This window comes from Belonocnema kinseyi, chromosome 6 (assembly GCF_010883055.1).
Source record: "Belonocnema kinseyi isolate 2016_QV_RU_SX_M_011 chromosome 6, B_treatae_v1, whole genome shotgun sequence".
Classification (NCBI taxonomy): domain Eukaryota; kingdom Metazoa; phylum Arthropoda; class Insecta; order Hymenoptera; family Cynipidae; genus Belonocnema; species Belonocnema kinseyi.
Window position 1 is genome coordinate 8,134,413 of NC_046662.1, and position 19,420 is coordinate 8,153,832.

At 25.8% G+C, this 19,420-nt stretch overlaps 1 protein-coding gene across 3 annotated transcripts in view; it reads left to right on the forward strand.

The window, feature by feature from the left end:
- The window catches only part of LOC117175000 (E3 ubiquitin-protein ligase HECW2-like), a 45,701-nt gene that overhangs the window by 5,271 nt on the left and 21,010 nt on the right, over nt 1-19,420 (forward strand). For all 3 annotated transcript variants that reach the window (XM_033364491.1, XM_033364490.1, XM_033364492.1), the window contains exons 2-5: nt 186-1,034; nt 11,509-11,799; nt 11,886-12,084; nt 16,087-16,709. In XM_033364491.1, coding sequence (XP_033220382.1) covers nt 240-1,034; nt 11,509-11,799; nt 11,886-12,084; nt 16,087-16,709 — 1,908 coding nt within the window. In that variant the 5' untranslated portion in view covers nt 186-239. The remainder of the gene's footprint in view (nt 1-185; nt 1,035-11,508; nt 11,800-11,885; nt 12,085-16,086; nt 16,710-19,420) is intronic.

Genomic DNA, 19,420 nt, shown 5'->3' on the forward strand with positions numbered 1-19,420 from the left:
TGAACGTACTTTATTGTACTCTAATACATTTACCAAAGTTTCAGCTCGATATTTTATTAACAAAAAAAGTTCTTAAGTTCAAAAGAACATTCAGTGAACTGATAAAGTGTGATCGGTAATATAGGTATTTAGCTGTGTCACATGCCCTTAACTAAACTTAAATTGGCCTACATTTTTTTGTTCAGAAATCGAGCTGAGAAATATTTTCTGCGATATGGAAAGGATGAGTTAGAGTAAAAATGGTGTCGGAACAAGGCAATGAAAGCGGTGAAGAAACCCAAGAAAAACCGGAAGGACTATCAGCTAATAATTTATCCAGTAACGAATCGTCTTGCTCAGCTGAAAATTCAGAAGATAATGCTTTCGGTACAGATCTCAGGTCTTTGCATCCGTCAGGCAGCAAAAATGAGATTTCCCCCAATAATATATCCACATCGGTAACAGAAAGCTCAGAAAATGGAGATTTTCCAATCCAGGAAGTGATTTTTGACTCAGCAGATTCTTCACAAACCTCGCAAAATCAAGATGCCAATTCGTCCTCACAAATTCTACCTCCGTCCAGAGAAATTTTAGACACATCGCAAACGAGTTCTCAGTTTGTTTTACAGCCTCACGCGAGTTTGGGAAGAAGGCAGAAGTTTTTATTGCCCGAGGCAAATTTAAATTGTCCGGAAGAACCCTCGAAAGATTCTACGCGGAATATAAATAGTGGATGTTCCAGTTCTAGTGTTTTTCAAGAACCGCAAGGGGGAGATTATGACAGTTTGGACGGAGCAGTTTCTCTACCTTTAAATTCGCCGGTTGTTCCGAAATTGAGAGAGAATATTTTGACTGTAGATTGCAAAAAGCCGTTTAAATTACCAAGCTTAGTGAATTTATTTGAGGCAGCTGAAGCTCAGCGAGTTGAGCTGGAAGAAAATGCAAGAGCTCTTTCGGACTTTTCTTTAGAAGTGCGTTCATCTAATAGTAGCGATGGATGTAACTCTGACACTGAATCTCAACAAGTTTCTAATAAATGTGTCAGAAGTACAAAGGTATGATTTCCAATCGTTTTTTTTTTCCATGAAAAGCAGCGTTTGACACTAAGGTTGTTGAAAATTCATTGAAAATTTATCTCTGATTGAAAGTGTAACTATTTTTTTTTTAAATTTGTTTTTTGTTGTTCCTTTTTGGTCAAAAATGCAACTATTTGGTTGAAAATTAATCTTCTTTGATTGAGGATTCAACTATTTTGGTGGGAAATTCATCCTTTTTGGTTAAAAATGTAACAGTTTGGTTGAAAATGAATCTTCTTTGGGTTAGGATCTAAGTGAAGCGTGCGGCACAGATGGCGCTCGGAGTCTTTACAGCCTATATTTATGTGGCAGGAATAGGCAAAATTAGTTCGAAATTAATTTAATTTATATTATTCGTAATGACAATTGGTTTTATGCGTAGAATATTTAAAGCTCCATAACTAAATCTAAAGTATTTTTCAACTCAAGAAACAAAATTAAACTTATAATTGTACTAAATATTATTATTGAATTCCAAATACGTCTATCAAATTTATATAAAGTAGTTTTGTAAAAAATAACTATGAAAAAAGCATGGTGAATCAAGAAATTTATAATAAAATTAGTAATATAAATAAGTATAAATAGTATAAATTAGTAATTCATTAGCAACAGTAGTCCTAATAGAACTACAGATAATTTATTGGAATAAACGAATTAATCAATTGATTGAAAGATTAATTAACTTAAAAAATTTAAATAAATAAAGAAGGTATAGTTTTTATTTCTTTTTTTTTTTATCTTTTTATGAAAGAATTAACATAATAAGGATATCGTTTTACTTTGAGATAACATGTTCCATATTTCTCATAAAAATACATACAGTTTTTATTAAATTTTTTATATTTACACGAAAGAATTTTTAAAAATAAAAGTATAGTTTCAATTTAACATAAAATGTTCAATATTGTTTATTAAAATACAGTGTTTGATTGGTTTTTCATATTTTTACAGAAGAGTTTTATAAAATACAGCTTTTATATAATTTTTTTTTATTTCTACGCCAGATATTTTTTAATGAAGATATCGTTTGAGTTTAAGATGAAATGTTCCATATTTATTATTCAGGTTAGCCGCTGGCCCGGGTAATCTGAAAAACCGGAAATGACAGTGAATTTATTTTTTGACCTGGAATTTTACAAATTTTTAGAGAGAAAAAAATTCTCTCGCAAGTTTGATCTCGACAGATTTTTAAATCACCAATTGAATTTTAATCCTTTTCAATTATGAGATCATTCAGTTTATAATGCGTAATCCAACATACTTCTACTTTAAAAATTTTCTATTTTAAGTTTTAAATTTTAATTCAGAGAATTTTAATATGCAGTCTTGAATACTTGCATATTTAATTAAATATTTTTTTTAATAAATCTGTGCTTAAACGTTTTCAATTCGAAAATCTTAGTCATTTAAAAAATGTAAGCTTCTCATTTAAATTTTATAAATTATTTTCCATTTATAGATAACTTCATAATAATGCATTTTTTATCAAATATTGTTTCAGTTTAAAATATTCAAATTTAATCTATTCAATTTAAAATTTGTTTAATTGAGAAGAAGAATAATTATTGAATAGTTAGAAATATTTCACCAAATATTTAAAAGTAAAAAATTTGAAACTGAATTGTTTTACATAGAAAGGTTTGAATCTCTAGAATTTCGGAGAGCTTTTAAACTATCAACGTTACAATTTTAATTTTTCTATTTAAAAAATGTTTTATTTGTAAATCACTTTGTTAAATTTTGACGTATGTATAATAATTGAACACTTATTATTTGTAGACAAAATTTGAGTAATTTTAAGAGGCATTTAGAAGTTTTGAAAAGTTTCAAAATTAATTTAGAACTTGAAATGATTTAATTTAAAACAAAATGTAGATTTTTGCCGATTAATAAAAAAATTTAGAAGCTTTTTAAGAATTGTCAAAGGATTTAAAAGAATAAAAACATTTTCTTAAGATTCTTAGAAAAATTGAAAATAATTTTTCATTTTAGAAATTTTTTTAAAGAGAATTTTCAAAAAGATTTAATAAGATTTCTAAATTGTTAAGAAAGATTCTGGAAGATTTTAAGAAATTTTTTTTTAAATTTGCAGGATTTTCTAAAAATTGTAGGAAAAATTCGATTCATTTCAAAAATGCAAATAATTTAACTTATAATTTAAGAAGTATTATTTTTTTTTTATTTTTCAATTTTTAACGTTTCTACCTTAAAATTGTTAAAAATAATATATAAAATTAATTGATTCTTTAATTTAGAGCATTGAAAATGTTAAGATGAATTAAATTTTTGTCTGAATCTTTGAACTCATTAATTTCTAAAAGTTAAAAATTCTAAATTTCGTAGTTTATCTGCATTTTATTAAAAATGGTTAAATTGAAAAGTGTTAGTACCTTCAATTTTTTACATGTAAATTTTATCGGCCGTGAACAATGTTTCTGAACCGAGAAAAACCCGGGAAATTACCGGGAATTTTTTTCTTGGATTAAAACGGCCACCCTGTTATTAAAATACTTAGTCTTTATTTAATTTTTAATATTTATACAAAATAATTTTAAAATATAAAGATATAACTTTTGTTTAAGATAAAATCTTGTATAATTTTTATTAAAATATATAGTTTTTATTAATTTTTTTTACAATTCAACGAAAGAATGTTTAAAAATCAAAATATCGTTTTAGATCAAATGTTTCATATTTTTCATTCAAATATGCCCACTGTACTTATTGCAATTTTTATATTTCTGCGTAATTGTTTTGTTTGAAATAAAGATAATTATATGTAAAGATATTATTTTATATCTCACAAACAATTCGAACAAAAATATTAAAACATTAATTGCCGATTATTATATAAACAACACTGATATTAAGACTATTAAATTAAACAACAATCAATTATTGCAACTTCCAGACACTCCATCCTCTGAAATCGTGTTTCGCTCCCACAAAATATATTGTGTCAAAAAAATGTCTCGCGAATGTGCATTTGGGTTTAACAACAAAATTTTCTATTAAGGGCATGTTGCACAGCTAAATACCTATGTTACCAACCTCACTTTTTCGATTCACTGAATGTTTTTTTGAACCTAAGAACTTTTTTTGTAAATAAAATATCGAGCTGAAACTTTGGGAAATGTATTAAAGTACAATAAAGTACGTTTAGGTACTGCATTTTGGTAGGAACGTCACTAAAAATTATTTCATCTTTTTTCTGAACCTCAACATTTTTTGAACGTTCGAACTTTTTTTATACATAAAATATCGGTCTCAAACTTTGAGAAATGCAATAGCCGAAAGAAAACTACGTTTAAGTGCAAAGCTTAATAATAAAAGATGTAAAAAAATATACTTCAACAATCAATTCCAACGGCATCAGCCGGTAACGTTGTACACGAAAATACGAACTCTCTAGAGCCTCGTCTAGTGGCCGCCAGGTTTCGTATTTTCGTGTACAACGTTACCGGCTGATGCCGTTGGAATTGATTATTGAAATATATTTTTTTACATCTGTTATTATTAAGCTTTGTACTTAAACGTAGTTTTCTTTCGGTTCTTGCATTTCTCAAAGTTTGAGACCGATATTTTATGTATAAAAAAAGTTTGAACGTTCAAAAAATGTTGAGGTTCAGAAAAAAGATGAAATAATTTTCAGTGACGTTCCTACCAAAATGCAGTACCTAAACGTACTTTATTGTACTCTAATACATTTCCCAAAGTTTCAGCTCGATATTTTATTTACCAAAAAAGTTCTTAGGTTCAAAAAAACATGCAGTGAACCGAAAAAGTGAGGTCGGTAATATAGGTATTTAGCTGTGTCACATGCCCTTAAGATGGCTTTTTGTCAGGCTCTAACATTTTCTTTACTTTCTGGCAAATAAAAGCAATTAAATTTTTGGAGGAGCTGTCATAACCTGATATTTACATGCAGGAGTAACACACCGCATTCCACCCATTTTTGTTATTTTAGTGCAAGCTTTTAAAGTAGTAAAACTTAAAAAATGTTCACACTTTAATTTGTCATACATGAAACCGAATGACATTGCGAAAAATATTAATCAAATTAATTTTTCACTAATCTTTCCTATGTTTGCCATATAAATATAGGCTGGAAATAGTGATGGGATATCGATATCGAAATATCGAAAATATCGATATTCAGAATCCGATATATCGATATTTCATATCGATATTTAGAAACCGATATATCAAAGTCAATATCGATATTTAGTCATAATTTCGATATCGATATCCCATCACTAATTTTCTACTTGTGGGTCATTCAAAAAATAAGTGATACGTTTAAGTATTTTGTGAATGGCCCCTTGACAGAATGCGCTTTTTAGTTAAACATATAATATTCCTTTTTCATAAGAAAACAGTAATTACATTCTAAATTAATTACTTCCACGCAGTTACTGCTGTATCACTCAAGAGACTTATGTAAAATATAGTTACTCTATTATTTAAAAAACAAGAGTTCTACTTGTTTAGATTTATTATCTTAAAACTATTAAAACCAATTTATTTTGTTTAATTAAGCGAATGAACACTCGCAGAAATCAACCAAAGATATGAAATTTAAAACCAAAGCAACAAATTCCGAAGGTTGTGTTGCAGAAGTTAACAAATAATAATGCAACACTCAGCTATGCATATTAAATATAAGACCTTTATTGTTTAAACAAAATATTTCGGTACAAATTTATAAAAAATGATATGTTTGTTTTTGTACAAACATACTTTCTGTTGCAGGTTTGAGGAGAAGAATGATCATACAAAAATTATTATAATAAACTATTTTGTTGCTTTTATACATTCCTTTTAATAGTAATGTTTCCATACTCATTATAATTATGTATTCGTTTAAAATAAAAAATATCGAAAATATCGATATTTTTTATCCGATATATCAATTTTTTCGATATTCAGTTTTCGATATATCGATATTTAAATTATCGATATTTTGTTTTCGATATCGCCTCAATAGCCGAAAAGACTCCCAGCGCCATCTGGCCTCTACGCTTCACTTAATCGTACTAGTGAACTAACTTCGATGCAGGGGGCTGGTTAGGATTCAACTATTATGTTGAAAATGAGTTTTATTTTTTTGTTGAGAAACATATTTTTCTAACTAAAACTGTCACTTAATTTTTTATTGAAGTAATTCTTGGGGGGGGGGATTAGTCTTTTTGTTCGAAAATTTAGCCTTTTTGCTTAAAAACCTAACTTTTTTGTTGAAAATTAGTTTTTTTTTATTGAGAAATATATTTTTTTAACTAAAACTTTTTTGCTAGAAAATTGATACTTTTTGGTTAAAAATTCAATTGTTTGGTTGAAGATTCATATTTTGTATGTTAAAATTGAAATATTAGTTTGAAAATTTAGGTACTTTTGTTGAAAATTAGTATTATTTTTTGTTGAGAAATATATTTCTTAAACTAAAACTGTCACTTTCATTTTTTCTTGAAGTAACATTTTTAATTAACCCTTTAATGCACACATTTTTCTATTGGTTATTTTTCTATGAAAATTCTTACTCGAGGGTTTTTGGGGTCGCTGATCACGAATCTGCAACTAGAATTTTAATATTTAAATTCCAAGATGGCGGATCAAACCTTTTTTTTTAAACATATACTTTGCTTTAAAATTAATAACTGAGGTTTTTGGGATCGCGAATATGAGTTTGAAATCCAAATTTTTATTTTTCGTAAGCCAAGATGGCAAATCCAAGATGGCAGATCAAAAATTTGTTTGAAACATATATTGAAATCGCCATCTTGGATCATGGAAAATTGAAATTTTGATTTCAGATTCATGCTTATCGATAAAAAAAATCACCGAGCTACTAATTTTAGAACGAAATGCGTGTTTAAAAAATTTTTTTATTCCGCTATTCTGAATTCGCCATCTTAAATTTGAAAAAATTTCAATTCGGTTTACAGATTTGTACTCAGCGACCCCAAGTACCCTCGAGCAAAATTTTTCAGCGTAAAATACGATTTTTTAACGCTTTTCTCCTCCATTTTAAATTTGCCAAACTGACAGCAGATTCGTTATCAGCGACCTCCAAAACCCTTAGATTCCAAGTTTCATCAAAATCGATCCACAAATAAGGTGGGAAATGAATTTCTCCGACAAAAACGCGTTTTTTTGGTATTTGCTTATTTATAACTAATTAACAGCAAATAAAATATTAATTTTTATCCAGTAATATTATAGAAAAAACTCTTAGCTAACGGAAAAGTCTATAAACGTCTATAAGTTTTATAAATAAAAATAGGCGATAGAATAGGTGGTCCGTATACGGACCACTATGCAGCTGAGGGTTAAAAAATAATCTTTTTTATTTGAAAATTTAATTAATTTGTTGAAAATTCTTTTTTATGGGGGGAAAATTAATCTGTTTGCTCGAAAATTTATCCATTTTTTAAATGTAACTGTTTGGTTGTAAATTAATCTTCTTTGGGTTAGGATTAAACTATTTTGTTGAAAATTAGTTTTATTATTATTTTTTTTTTTGTTGAGAAACATATTTTTTAAACTAAAACTGTCACTTTTATTTTTTCTTGAAGTACCACTTTTAATTAAAATATAATAGTTCTTATTTGAAAATTTAACTAATTTGTTGATTTTTTTTAGGGAGGAAAAATTCATATTTTGAATGTAAAAATTAAAATATTTGTTTGAAAATTTATATACTTTGTGGAAAATTCGTCTTTTTTTGTTTGTAGAAAATTAATCTTTATGATTAAAAATTAATCTTTTTGGAAGGTATAAAATTCACCTATTCTAGTTGAAGATTTATCATTTTAGTTGAAAATTCATCAATTTGGTTGGAAATTAATTTCTTGAACTGAAAATATAATTGTTCTATTATTAGTTGAAAATTGATCTTTTCTAGTTGAAAATTTCATTATTTGGTTGAAAATCCACATATTTTCTTAAAAATCATTTTTTTTTGTTGTAAAATGATATTTTTGTTCGCAAGTTTATCTTCTTGTATAAAAATTCTCTTATTTTCTGTTAAAAAATTTTGTTTTGTGTTATTCCTATTTGGTTTAAAGTGTAACTGTTCGGTTGAAAATTAACCTTCTTTGATTGAGGATTCAACTATTTTGTTGAAAATTGGTTTCCTTTTTTGGTGAGAAATATATATATTTTTTTTTAACTAAAACTTTAACTTCCATTTATGGTTGAAGTAATATTTATAATTAAAAAATAATCGTTTCTATTTGAAAATTATATTGGCGGGGGGGGGGGGGGGGGGGGGGGGTAATCCTGTTAAATTAACCTTCTTTGATTGAGGATTCAACTATTTTGTTGAAAATTCATCCTTTTTGGTTGGAAATTAATCCTTTTTGGTTGGAAATTAATCTTCTTTAGTGGAGGATTCAAATGTTGAAAATTCGTCTTTCTTCTGGTTGATAACTAATTCTTTAAACTAAAAATATAACTATTCATTTCTGGACAAAAATTGATATTTATATTTAAAAAATTTATCTTTTCTTGTTGAAAATTTAACTATTTTGTTGGAAAATCATCCTTTTTGGTTAAAAATGTGACTGGTTGAAAATTAATCTTCTTTAGGTGAAGATTCAACACTTGTTGAAAATTTTTTTTTTTGGTTAGTTGAGAATTAATATTTTTAACTAAAAATGTAACTTCCCTTTTTGGTATAAGTATTTTGTAATTGAAAATTGATCTTTTCTAGTTGAATATTTTGCTATTCTGTCGAAAATTCGTTTTTTTTTGAGAATTATTTTTTTAAAACTAGAAATGTAATTATTCCATTTTTGGTTGAAAATTTATATTTTTAATTAAAAATTGATCTCTTCCAAAGGTTGATCTTATCTTGTTAAAATTATATTTGTTTTGTTGAAATTTCGTTGTTTTTTTTGCAAAAAATTATTAATTTTTTAAACTAGAAATTTAACTTCCATTTTTAGTTAACAAAATTTTATTTCTAATTAAAAATTGATCTTTTACTTTCAAAATTAAACTCTCTTGTTGAAAATTATTCTTTTTCTGGTAGGAAATTAATATCTTTGGTTGAAAATTTGTCTTTTTGGTTAAAAATAATCTTTGTTAATTAAAGATTAAACTATTTTCTTGAAAATTCATTTTTTCTGGTAATTAATTTTTTTAACTAGAAATTTAATTATGCCATTTTTTATTTATAAATGCAAATTAATTTTTTATAAACGCAAGTTTATTTTGTTGAAAATACATATATTTTGTTAAAAATTCGTCTTTTTTTGGTAGAAAATTAATATTTTTTGTTTGAGAATTAATTTTTTAACTAGAAATTTTACCATTCCATTTTTGATTGAAAATTCATTTTTCCTAGAGTAAAGTTCATGTATTTTCATGAAAATATGGTTTTTTTTTTGTACAAGATTAATCTTTGTGATGGAAATTTATTTTTGTGGTTGATAATTGGAAAAAGGAATTTGTAAAAAGAATTATAATTCGGATTTATAAGAAAAGAATTTAAAAAATCCGTTTTCCAAGTCAGAATTAGTCACAATTTAAAAGTTCTTTCTTCCAAATTAAAAAAAAAGAAAATACTTGACATAGCTTTTAAAGTAGAAGTAGTATTACAAAGAAGAAATATTTCTGAATTATAATAGTTTAACTCTTTTGTTACAAATTAATTGTTTGTTTGAAAATTTATCATTTTAATTTAAAATTCACTTCAGCTTGAAAATTCAACTACTTTGTTGACAATCAATGTATCTTTTTTTTTTGTGAAAATTCAACTATTTGGTTGAAAATTCATATTTTGAATTTAAAAATGAAAGTATTTGCTTTCAAATTTATATACTTTGTGAAAATTTCGTTTTTTTTTTGTAGAAAATTTAAGTATTATAATTAAAAATTCATCCTTTTGGTAGGTATAAAATTCACCTAGTCCGGTTGAAGATTCATCATTTTAGTTGAAAGTTCATCAGTTTGGTTGGAAATTAATTTTTTTAACTGAAAATTTAACTATTCCATTATTAGTTAAAAATTGATCCTTCCTAGTTCAAAATTCAATAATTTAGATGAAAATTTGTCTTTTTTAATTGAAAATTCCATTATTTCGTTGAAAATCCACATATTTTCTTAAAAATAAATTGTCTGGTAGAAAATTATGTTTTTTTTTTAAGTTAATCTTCTTGTTTAAAATTGTTCTTCTTTTTAGTTAAATAATCAAGTATTCCAGTTAAATATTTATCATTTTAGTTGATAATTAATCTTTTAGGTTGGAAATAAAATTATTTTGTTGGAAGTTAAACTCTTTTGTTGAGAATTAATTTTTTTGTTTGAAGTTTCATCATTTTAATTTGAAATTTACTTCAGGTTGAAAATGTAACTACTTTGTTGAAAATCAATCTTATCTTTTTTTGGTGAAAATTCAACTATTTGGTTAAAAGTTGATATTTTGAATGTAAAAATTGAACTATTTGTTTGACAAATTTATATACTTTATTAAAAATTCTTCTTTTTTGTAGAAAATTAATCTTTATGGTTGAAAGTTAATCTTTTTGGCATAAAATACCACTATTCCAGTTGAAAATTTATCAGTTTGGTTGAATATTAATTTTTTTAACTGAAAATCTAACTGTTCCATTTTTAGTCGAAAATTGATCTTTTCTAGTTCACAAATCAACAATTTGGATGAAAATTGGTCTTTAATTGAAAATTCAGGTATTATGTTGAAATATCGTGTTTTTTTTTTGTATAAAATGATTTTTTCTTTAAAAATTAACCTTCTTGTTTAAAAATACTTCTTTTCGGTAAGAAGTGCTAGTATTCCAGTTGAATATTTATTATTTTAGTTGACAATTCATTTTTTAGGTTGGAAATAAAATTATTTGTTTTGTTGAAAAATGAACTGTTTTTTATTGTTTTTGTTGAAAAATAATCTTTATTTGGTTGAAAATTTTTCTTTTGGTAGAAATTAATCTTCTTAGTTGAAAATTAATCTTCTTGGTCAAAAATTCAAATATTCTAGTTCAAGATTCATCATTTCAATTAAAAATTCATCTTTCTGGTTTAAAAATCAACTAATCCAGTTAACTATTTACAATTTTATTCGAAAATTCATCATTTTTTTTTGAAAATGTAACTATTTTTTTTAAAGTTAGTTTTTTTTTTTTGTTGAAAGTTAGTTTGTTTTTTGTTAAAAGTAATTTTTTAAACTGATTATTGAACTAATTCCAATAAAAAATTCCATGGTTTTAGTTAAAAGCTCATCTGTTTGGTTAAACATTAATTCTCTTAAGTTTTGGTTAACAATTTATCTTTTTTCGTAAAAATTAACTTTTTCATGTTGAAAATTCAACTATTTCAGTTGAAGATTCATAATTTTAGTCGAAAATTCATCACATTCGTTGAAAATTGACCTATTTGTTTAAAAATCCTTTTTTGTTGTTGACAATTAATTTTTTCAACTGAAAATTTACAGAAATCTGATGATATTAACGGAGTTGTAACAAGGGAAGGTGTGGAGTATTATCAACTGTGGCGAAGTACAGGGGGTCGTTCCTCGCCAGAATCACTCTATGAGACCTTATACCCACATCCTCCACCGTTACCCCCTAGATCGGCACATAAGCCTCTACACCGAACTAATGCAATATCGCCTGTACCACCAGAATTACCTAAAAAACATACTCTTAAATTCTCGGCTCCAGTACATCCCGAAGATTGTTTCGGATTTGAAATTGTAGATGTCGATGAAGCTCCTAATCTTAAAGTAAGATCTATGCAATTTTTCTAATCTAATAAAATAACTGTCAATTTATTTAGATATCTTGATGAAAATGTTTTTTATATTTTCAGACGCGAACAGCTGTTACCAAAAGTATAGCACTTTTAAGTTCTCCCAGACCACATAGGCCATTGACGAGGCCAGAGGCAGGAGCAAGCTGTCAAGCTGAATGTCCACCTACTCCCACACATCGTCCTAAACCTTTGCGTCCATTACCAATTTGTCCATCTCCAAGCTCTTCGTTGACATCTGAAGAACCTTTACCGTCATGTAAGAAGTAGTAAATATACAAATTAATTTTTTTTTTTTTTTTTTTTTTGTTTTGTAATGTCAAACTCGATAGTTGAACGAGGGGGAAACAAGTCCGGCAATCCGTCCAACCGCTCAGGTATCCAAAATGCTAATCCAGCTCTAATCCGTCAATAATAATAATAAATATTTATTGAGTTCTTAAAAAAAGAAATGGCGGTTATCCAGTAAGATTAGAAAAATCCACATAAATCTGGTGTAATTTAATTTTAATCGGACGTTATCCCAGTATTTTCGAATAATCCACTTGTAATCTTGAGCATTCTCAGTTTTTCTGAGTAATCCACTTTGTTGTAATCCAAATAATTCAAAGTAAAATAGGTAATCCAATTAACTTGTAATCCAGTTAATTCGGAGTAATTTAAATTGGTAATCCAAATAGTTCTTAACTATTTCGTTAAACTTTTTCTTTATAAAAATTTTAGCGATTGGATTTTTTGTTAAAAAATGTATTTTTTTAAGTAGAAAATTTATTTTTTTTTTCGTTTTTAAAATTACATTTTTTAACGAAAATTTTAACTATTCACTTTTCAGTTAAAAATTTATCTTCTTTAGTTGAAAATTCAACTATTTGGTTGAACTATTGAACTAGTTTGGTAGAAAATTTAACCTTTTTGTTAGAAATTCCTTGCTTTTTTTATTTGAAAATTAATTTCTTGACTGAAAGTCTAATTATTCCACTTTTTATTGTAAATTTATCTCTTTTTTCAAATATTCATTTATTTTGTTAAAAACTTTGTGTTTTTTTTAATTTGCCTTCTTTTGATGGAAATGCAATATTTTGGTTAAAAATTCGTTATTTTCTTTTAACAATGATTCTATTTGCCAGAAAATTGAACTATTTTATTTATGAATGTAAATAATTATTGTATAGTCAAAAAATCAACTATTTGGTTGACAATTAATGTATTTGGTTAAAAAACGACTTTTTTGGTTGGAACTTAATTTCTTTGCATGAAAATTCAAATTTCTGGTAAAAAATTGAACTATTTCTGTGAAAAATGTATCCATTTTGGTTGAAATTCTATTTTTCTGTCAAAAATTCGTTTTTTTTTTGTTAAAAATTAAGTTCTTTTTAAAAAATTTTTATTTCTGGCTAAAAATACAACTATTTTTGTGGAAATTTAACCATTTTGTTGAAAATTCATTTATTTTGTTTTAAATTTCGTCTTTTTTGGTTAGATATGGATGTCTTTTATTTATGAAAATTTATATTTTTAGTTAAAAATTTAACTATTTTTATGAAGGACTTGTCCATTTTATTAATCTTTTTTTTAAATTGTAGCTGCATCATTTTAGTTGAAAGCTTGTTTATTCGATATAATTTTAGTCTTTTTTGTTTAAAAATTAATCTCTTGAATATTTATATTTCTGGTTAAAAATTTAAATATTTTTATGGAAAATTGCACATTTTTATTTCTTTTTTTTTTTAATTGAAGCTGCATCATTTTAGTTGAAAACTCATTTATTTGGTTTAAATTTCGTCTTTTTTGGTTAAAAATTAATCTCTTTTTTGGAAATTTATATTTCTGATTAAAAATTAAAAAAATTTTGTGGAAAATAGCACTATTTTGTTTCTTTTTTTCTAATTAAAGCTGCATCATTTTAGTTGAAAACTCATTTATTTGGTTTAAATTTCGTTTTTTTTTTTTTGTTAAAAATTAATCCCTTTTTTGAAAATTTATTTTTCTGGTCAAAAATTGAACTATTTTGGTGGAAAACTTAATCATTTTTGGCTATAAATTTATATTTTTTAGCTAAAAATTTACCTATTGGTTTGATAATAAATTTATCTTCTTTTTAAATTAAAAATTTAATTATTAGGCTGAGCATTCATTTATTCTGTTGGAAATTCGTGTTTTTTGTAGAACACTAACCTTTACGAAAAATCATGTTTTTGGTTAGAATTGGCCAAGTTTTTTGAAACTTCGTATTTTTTTTTTAATTATTATTTGTTTAATTGAAAATGTAGCTATTCCATTTTATTTCGAAATATTTTTAAAATTGAAAATTCAATTAGGTGGTGAAAAAAAATCCCTTTTTTCGATAGAAAGTTAATTTCTGGGTTAAAAATTCAACCATTTGGTTAAAAGTTAATCTACTTTGTTGAAAGTTTAACAATTTGGTATAATTGTTATAATCTTTTTTTTGTTGTTGAAATATCAACTATTACATTTATTGTTGAGAATTCATATCTCTTTTGGTTAAAAGTATTTTTTTTAGAATATTCTACCATTTTCTTATGCAAGATTCATTATTTTCCTTGAAAATTTAACTGTTTTTTGCAAAACTGTTGTTTTTTTGTTGTTAAAAATTTACTTCTGAACTTAAATTTCGACTATTTCAATTGAAGATTTATCATTTTAACTGAAAATTCTTGTTTTTCGTTAAAAATTGAACTATTTTGTTGATAATGCGTTCTTTTCTGATTGAAAATTATTTTTTTACTTGCAAATTTAGCTGCTCAATTTTTGTTGAAAATTTATTTTTTCCCTCCAAAATACGCGTTTTTTGTAAACAATTATTAATACTTATTTATAAATATTTAGAATTTTAGTTGAAAGTTCATCTTTAGGTTTGAAATTAAATTAATTGGTTAAAAGTTAAAGTCTTTTGTTAAAAATTAATTTAACTTTTCATTTTTACTTTTTATTCATTCAAAATTAGTTTCTAGTTGAAAATCCGTCTTTTTGGTAGAAATCAATGTTCATGGTTAAAAATTCATCTTTTGGTCAACATTAAAATTATTTTATTTAAATTTGAAATTCAACTATTATAGTCAAATGTTTACAATTTTAGTTGAAATTTAATCACTTTGTTTGGAAATGTAACTATTTTTTTTATTTAGTTGTGTTTTTGTTGAATGTAATTTTTTTAACTGAAAATTTAACACTTAAGAAAGTGAAAATTTTTTTTTTCTTTGGATAAAAAGGAATTTTGTTCTGAATATGGAACTATTTGTTGAAAATTTGCTTCCTTTATAGTTGGAAATTATATTTTTTTTTTCAACTGAAAATGTATTTATTATACCAGTTAAATTTTCCATAATATTAATTAAAAACTCATTTCTTTAGTTGCACATTTATTTTTTGACTCGAAGTTCAATTTTTGATTGAAAAATGATCTTTTTCAGTTGAAATTTTTCCTTTATTAGTGAAAATCATTTTTGTTAGTTTGAAAATTCAGCTTCCGGTGGAAGTTATTATTTTTAGTCCAAAATGCAACTATGTGGTTCTAAGTTTATCTCCTAATTTGAAAATTAAACTATTTCGTTAAAGTTTTTTTTTTTAAATCGTATTTTGTAGTAGAAGATCAATCTTGTTGTTTGAAAATTCATCTTTGTGGTTGGAAAGTCAATTATTTAAGATTCATCATTTTAGTTGAAAATTTATCTTTTTGGTTTAACATTCAACTATTCTAATTTTTCTAACTGAAAGTTTAACTTTTCCATTTTTCTTGAAAATTGATATTTTTCGTGGAAAATTCAAGTATTTGTTTCAAAATTCAGATATTTTCACATTTCTATCTCTTTTGTGTTAAAGGATATTTATAATGAACGTTGTAATTTTAAAATAAATGTTTCAATTTTGCGGAAAATATGAATATTTTACTTTTGATTGACCAGGAAAATTAAAAAATTGACCGAGGAAAACCTGGAAATAAAAATCGTCCGCCGAATCACCGCCCTGATATATTTTGTTGAAGATAAAACAATTCATTAAAAAGGTAATCCTTTTTGGTTAAAAATTCTCGAGAGTCTATAGTTTGCGCGGAAGTATCCACCATAATTTTATGTAATCCAGAGTAATACTATCCAATCCGGAATAATCTCATGTAATCCAGAGAAATTCTGTATATAGGATAATCCAGGCTCCACTGGAGCGCATTTTTAGGAGTTGTTTCTCCCTCGTTCTCGAAAAAATCAATAGTTAATTTTTATTGTGGAAATTTGTGTACCTACAGCTTGGGAAGCCCGCATCGATAGTCACGGTCGGGTATTTTACATAGACCATATTAATCGTACAACAACCTGGCAACGGCCAGGGCTGACTAGTCGAAACACAGGCTGCGATTTACGCCGCCAGCAACTTGATCGACGATATCAAAGTGTCCGTCGGACTATTTCGCGTCCAGATAGTATAGATCGGGAACCTGTATCTTGGAATATTAATCCTAGTCTGGCTGAGGGCAGCACTGAGAGACCAAGTGAAAGAAATGCCGACAGAATTGAAAGAAACGGCGATAGAATTGAAAGAAACGGCGACAGGATTGAAAGAAACGCTGATAGGATTGAAAGAAATGCCGACAGAAGTGAATCCGAGTCTTTTGACATTACCAAAACACCTGCCGTCTCATTTTTGACAAGACCGGACTTTTTTACTATACTGCACACCAATGTTGATGCTATGGAACTGTATAATCGAAATTCAAGTTTAAAGCATATGATTAGTAGAATCAGACGAGATTCTGTGGTATTTCCAAGGTACGAGCATAATCGGGATTTGGTGGCATTAATCAACTTGTTCTCTGAACCAAATAAAGAATTGCCAGTGGGTTATGAGTCCAAGCTCGATCGAAATGGCAAAGTAAGTTGCACTTTTTTTTAAATTAAATTTTTATTCTTTACTTTTTACTTATTTATTTGTAATGTGTCATCGCGCACGCTTGAAGCGTGTGCGAAGAACTTCTCTGTAGTGTGCGAAAATAGGGCTTCGAAATCGAAATTTGCACGCAATTTTGGTTAAAGATTCTAATATTTTATTGAAAATTTAATTATTTTGTTCAATATATCACTATTTTGTTGAAAATTCGTCTTTTCGGTAGAACTTAAAAAAATGCAATTATTTGGTTGGAATATCAATTGTTACATTCTTCGTTTAGAATTTATCTTTTTTGGCGGAAAAATGGGTTTTTGATTTAAAGTAAAATTACTTAACGAAAAGAACTGATTTTTTCAAGAAGAATTTATAATTAAAGTTAAAGATTCAACTATTTGCTTTGAAATTAAGTTTTATGTTCAAAATTCTATTATTTTGATAAAATGCATATTTTTGCCTGCTAAATTCAACAATTTGGTAAAAATTAAACTACTTGATTAAAAAATCATATTTTTAGTTTGAAAATTTAACTTTTTTATAGTTAATTCGTCTTTTTGGATTTAAAAATAATTAATTTTGTGAAAAAGTCATCTTTTTTGTTAGAAAATGAAATCTTCTTGACCGAAAATTCATCTTATTGGTTGTAAATTTAACAATTTTGTATTAATTTTTGTTAAGGTTTCATAATTATAGTTGAAGATTCAACTATTTAATTTTAAATGAGCTTTTATGTTAAAAATTCTACCTTTTTGTAGACACTTCATCTTTTTGACTTGCAAATTCAACAATTTGGTAGAAAATTAAACTACTTGCTTAAAATATCATATTTTTAGGTTGAAAATTCAACTTTTTTGTAGGTAATTCGTCTTTTTGGCTATAAAATTAAATAATTATGTTGAAAATTCATGTATTTTATTCAAAAGTGTTCTTTTTTTTTTGTAGCACATTACATTACATAACGTTAAAGATTCGGTTATTTGCTTTGAAATTAAGTTTTATGTTAAAAGTTCTACTGTTTTGTAAAAATGCATCTTTTTGCCTGGAAAATTCAACAATTTGGTTAAAAAAATTTAATTATTTAATTGAAAAATCATATTTTTAAGTTGAAAATTTAGTTTTTTCCAATAGTTAATTCATCTTTTTGGATTTAAAAATAATTAATTTTGTGAAAAATTCGTCTTTTGCTAGAAAATTAATTTTCTTGACCGAAAATTCATATTTTTGGTTGCAAATTTAACAATTTTGTTAAAAATGTTGTTTTTTCTGTTTAGAGTTATTTTTTTTTCATCCGAATTTTCATATAAAAATTTAACTATTTCATTTTTGGTTGAAAAGTCGGTTTTTTGACTTAAAGTTGAACTACTTTGTAAAAAAATTAATTTTTTTTAAGGATTCATAATTATAGTTGAAGATTCAACTATTTGATATTAAATGAGAGTTTATGTAAAAAATTCTACCTTTTTGTAGAAAAATTCATCTTTATGGCTCGAAAATTCAACAATTTGGTAGAAAATTAAACTACTTGCTTGAAAAATCATATTTTTAGGTTGAAAATTCAACTTTTTTGTACATAATTTGTCTTTTTGGCTATGAAATTAAATAATTATGTTGAAAATTCATGTATTTTGTTCAAAATTGTTCTTTTTTTGGTAGGACATTAATCTTCTTGCCCGAAAATTCATCAGTTTGGAGGGAAATTTAACAATTTTGTTAAAAATTAATTTTTTAAATATTTTTTTATCGCAGTTTCCCCCTGAAAATTCAACTACCTTATTTTCGGTTGAAATTTTATCCTGTATATTGCATAAGATAATTTTCGAACTATTTGGTAAACAAATTCATGTCTTTTGTTGAAAAATCGTCTTTTTGGGTAGAAAATTAATCTTGTTTGTTGAAAATTCAAATATTTGGTAGAATTCAATTATCTATTTAAAAATTCATTTTTCTTGATTGAAAATAATTTCTTTATATAATCCGATAGCCACTAACACTTCTGTATGCACTTGTAGGTCCCCGAACATTAAGAAAAAATCGATTTTCTTAATTGAGCGTTTTGGTTAATGACAATAGTTATAAACAATAAGGGTCACATATAAAAAATGTTACCCAAAATAATTACATTTTTTATGGTAAAATTAAGGATTTAAAAAAAGGTGATGGCTAATAACTTGAAAATTGTGGATTTTAGGAGAGGGTGTGTTTATAAAAAATATATTGTTTATATTGCCATAAATAAATAATGGCTCGTTATTTGAGAAAATATTAAGAGAGTGAATAGTTTAATCATGTGTCAAGGATTAATAAAAAAATTTAAGTCAATTCTGGTAATTGAAGCTCATTATCTATATCAATTGTTATAAACAATTTAACAAAAGAATAATAAATAAAAATTTATGTTAATAGTGCTAGATAAAGCTTTCGTAACAATTTGAAGCAACATTATGACACTGGTTCATATGGATGATCGTTTATTAATAAATGAAGATACTAAACGGTTTTATCTTAAAAATAACAAATTTTTAACGATAATTTAAGGGCATGTGACACAGCTAAATACCTATATTACCGACCACAGTTTTTCAGTTGACTGAATGTTCTTTTGAACTTAAGAACTTTTTTTGTAAATAAAATATCGAGCTGAAACTTTGGGAAATGTATTAGAGAACAATAAAGTACGTTTAGGTACAGCATTTTTGTAG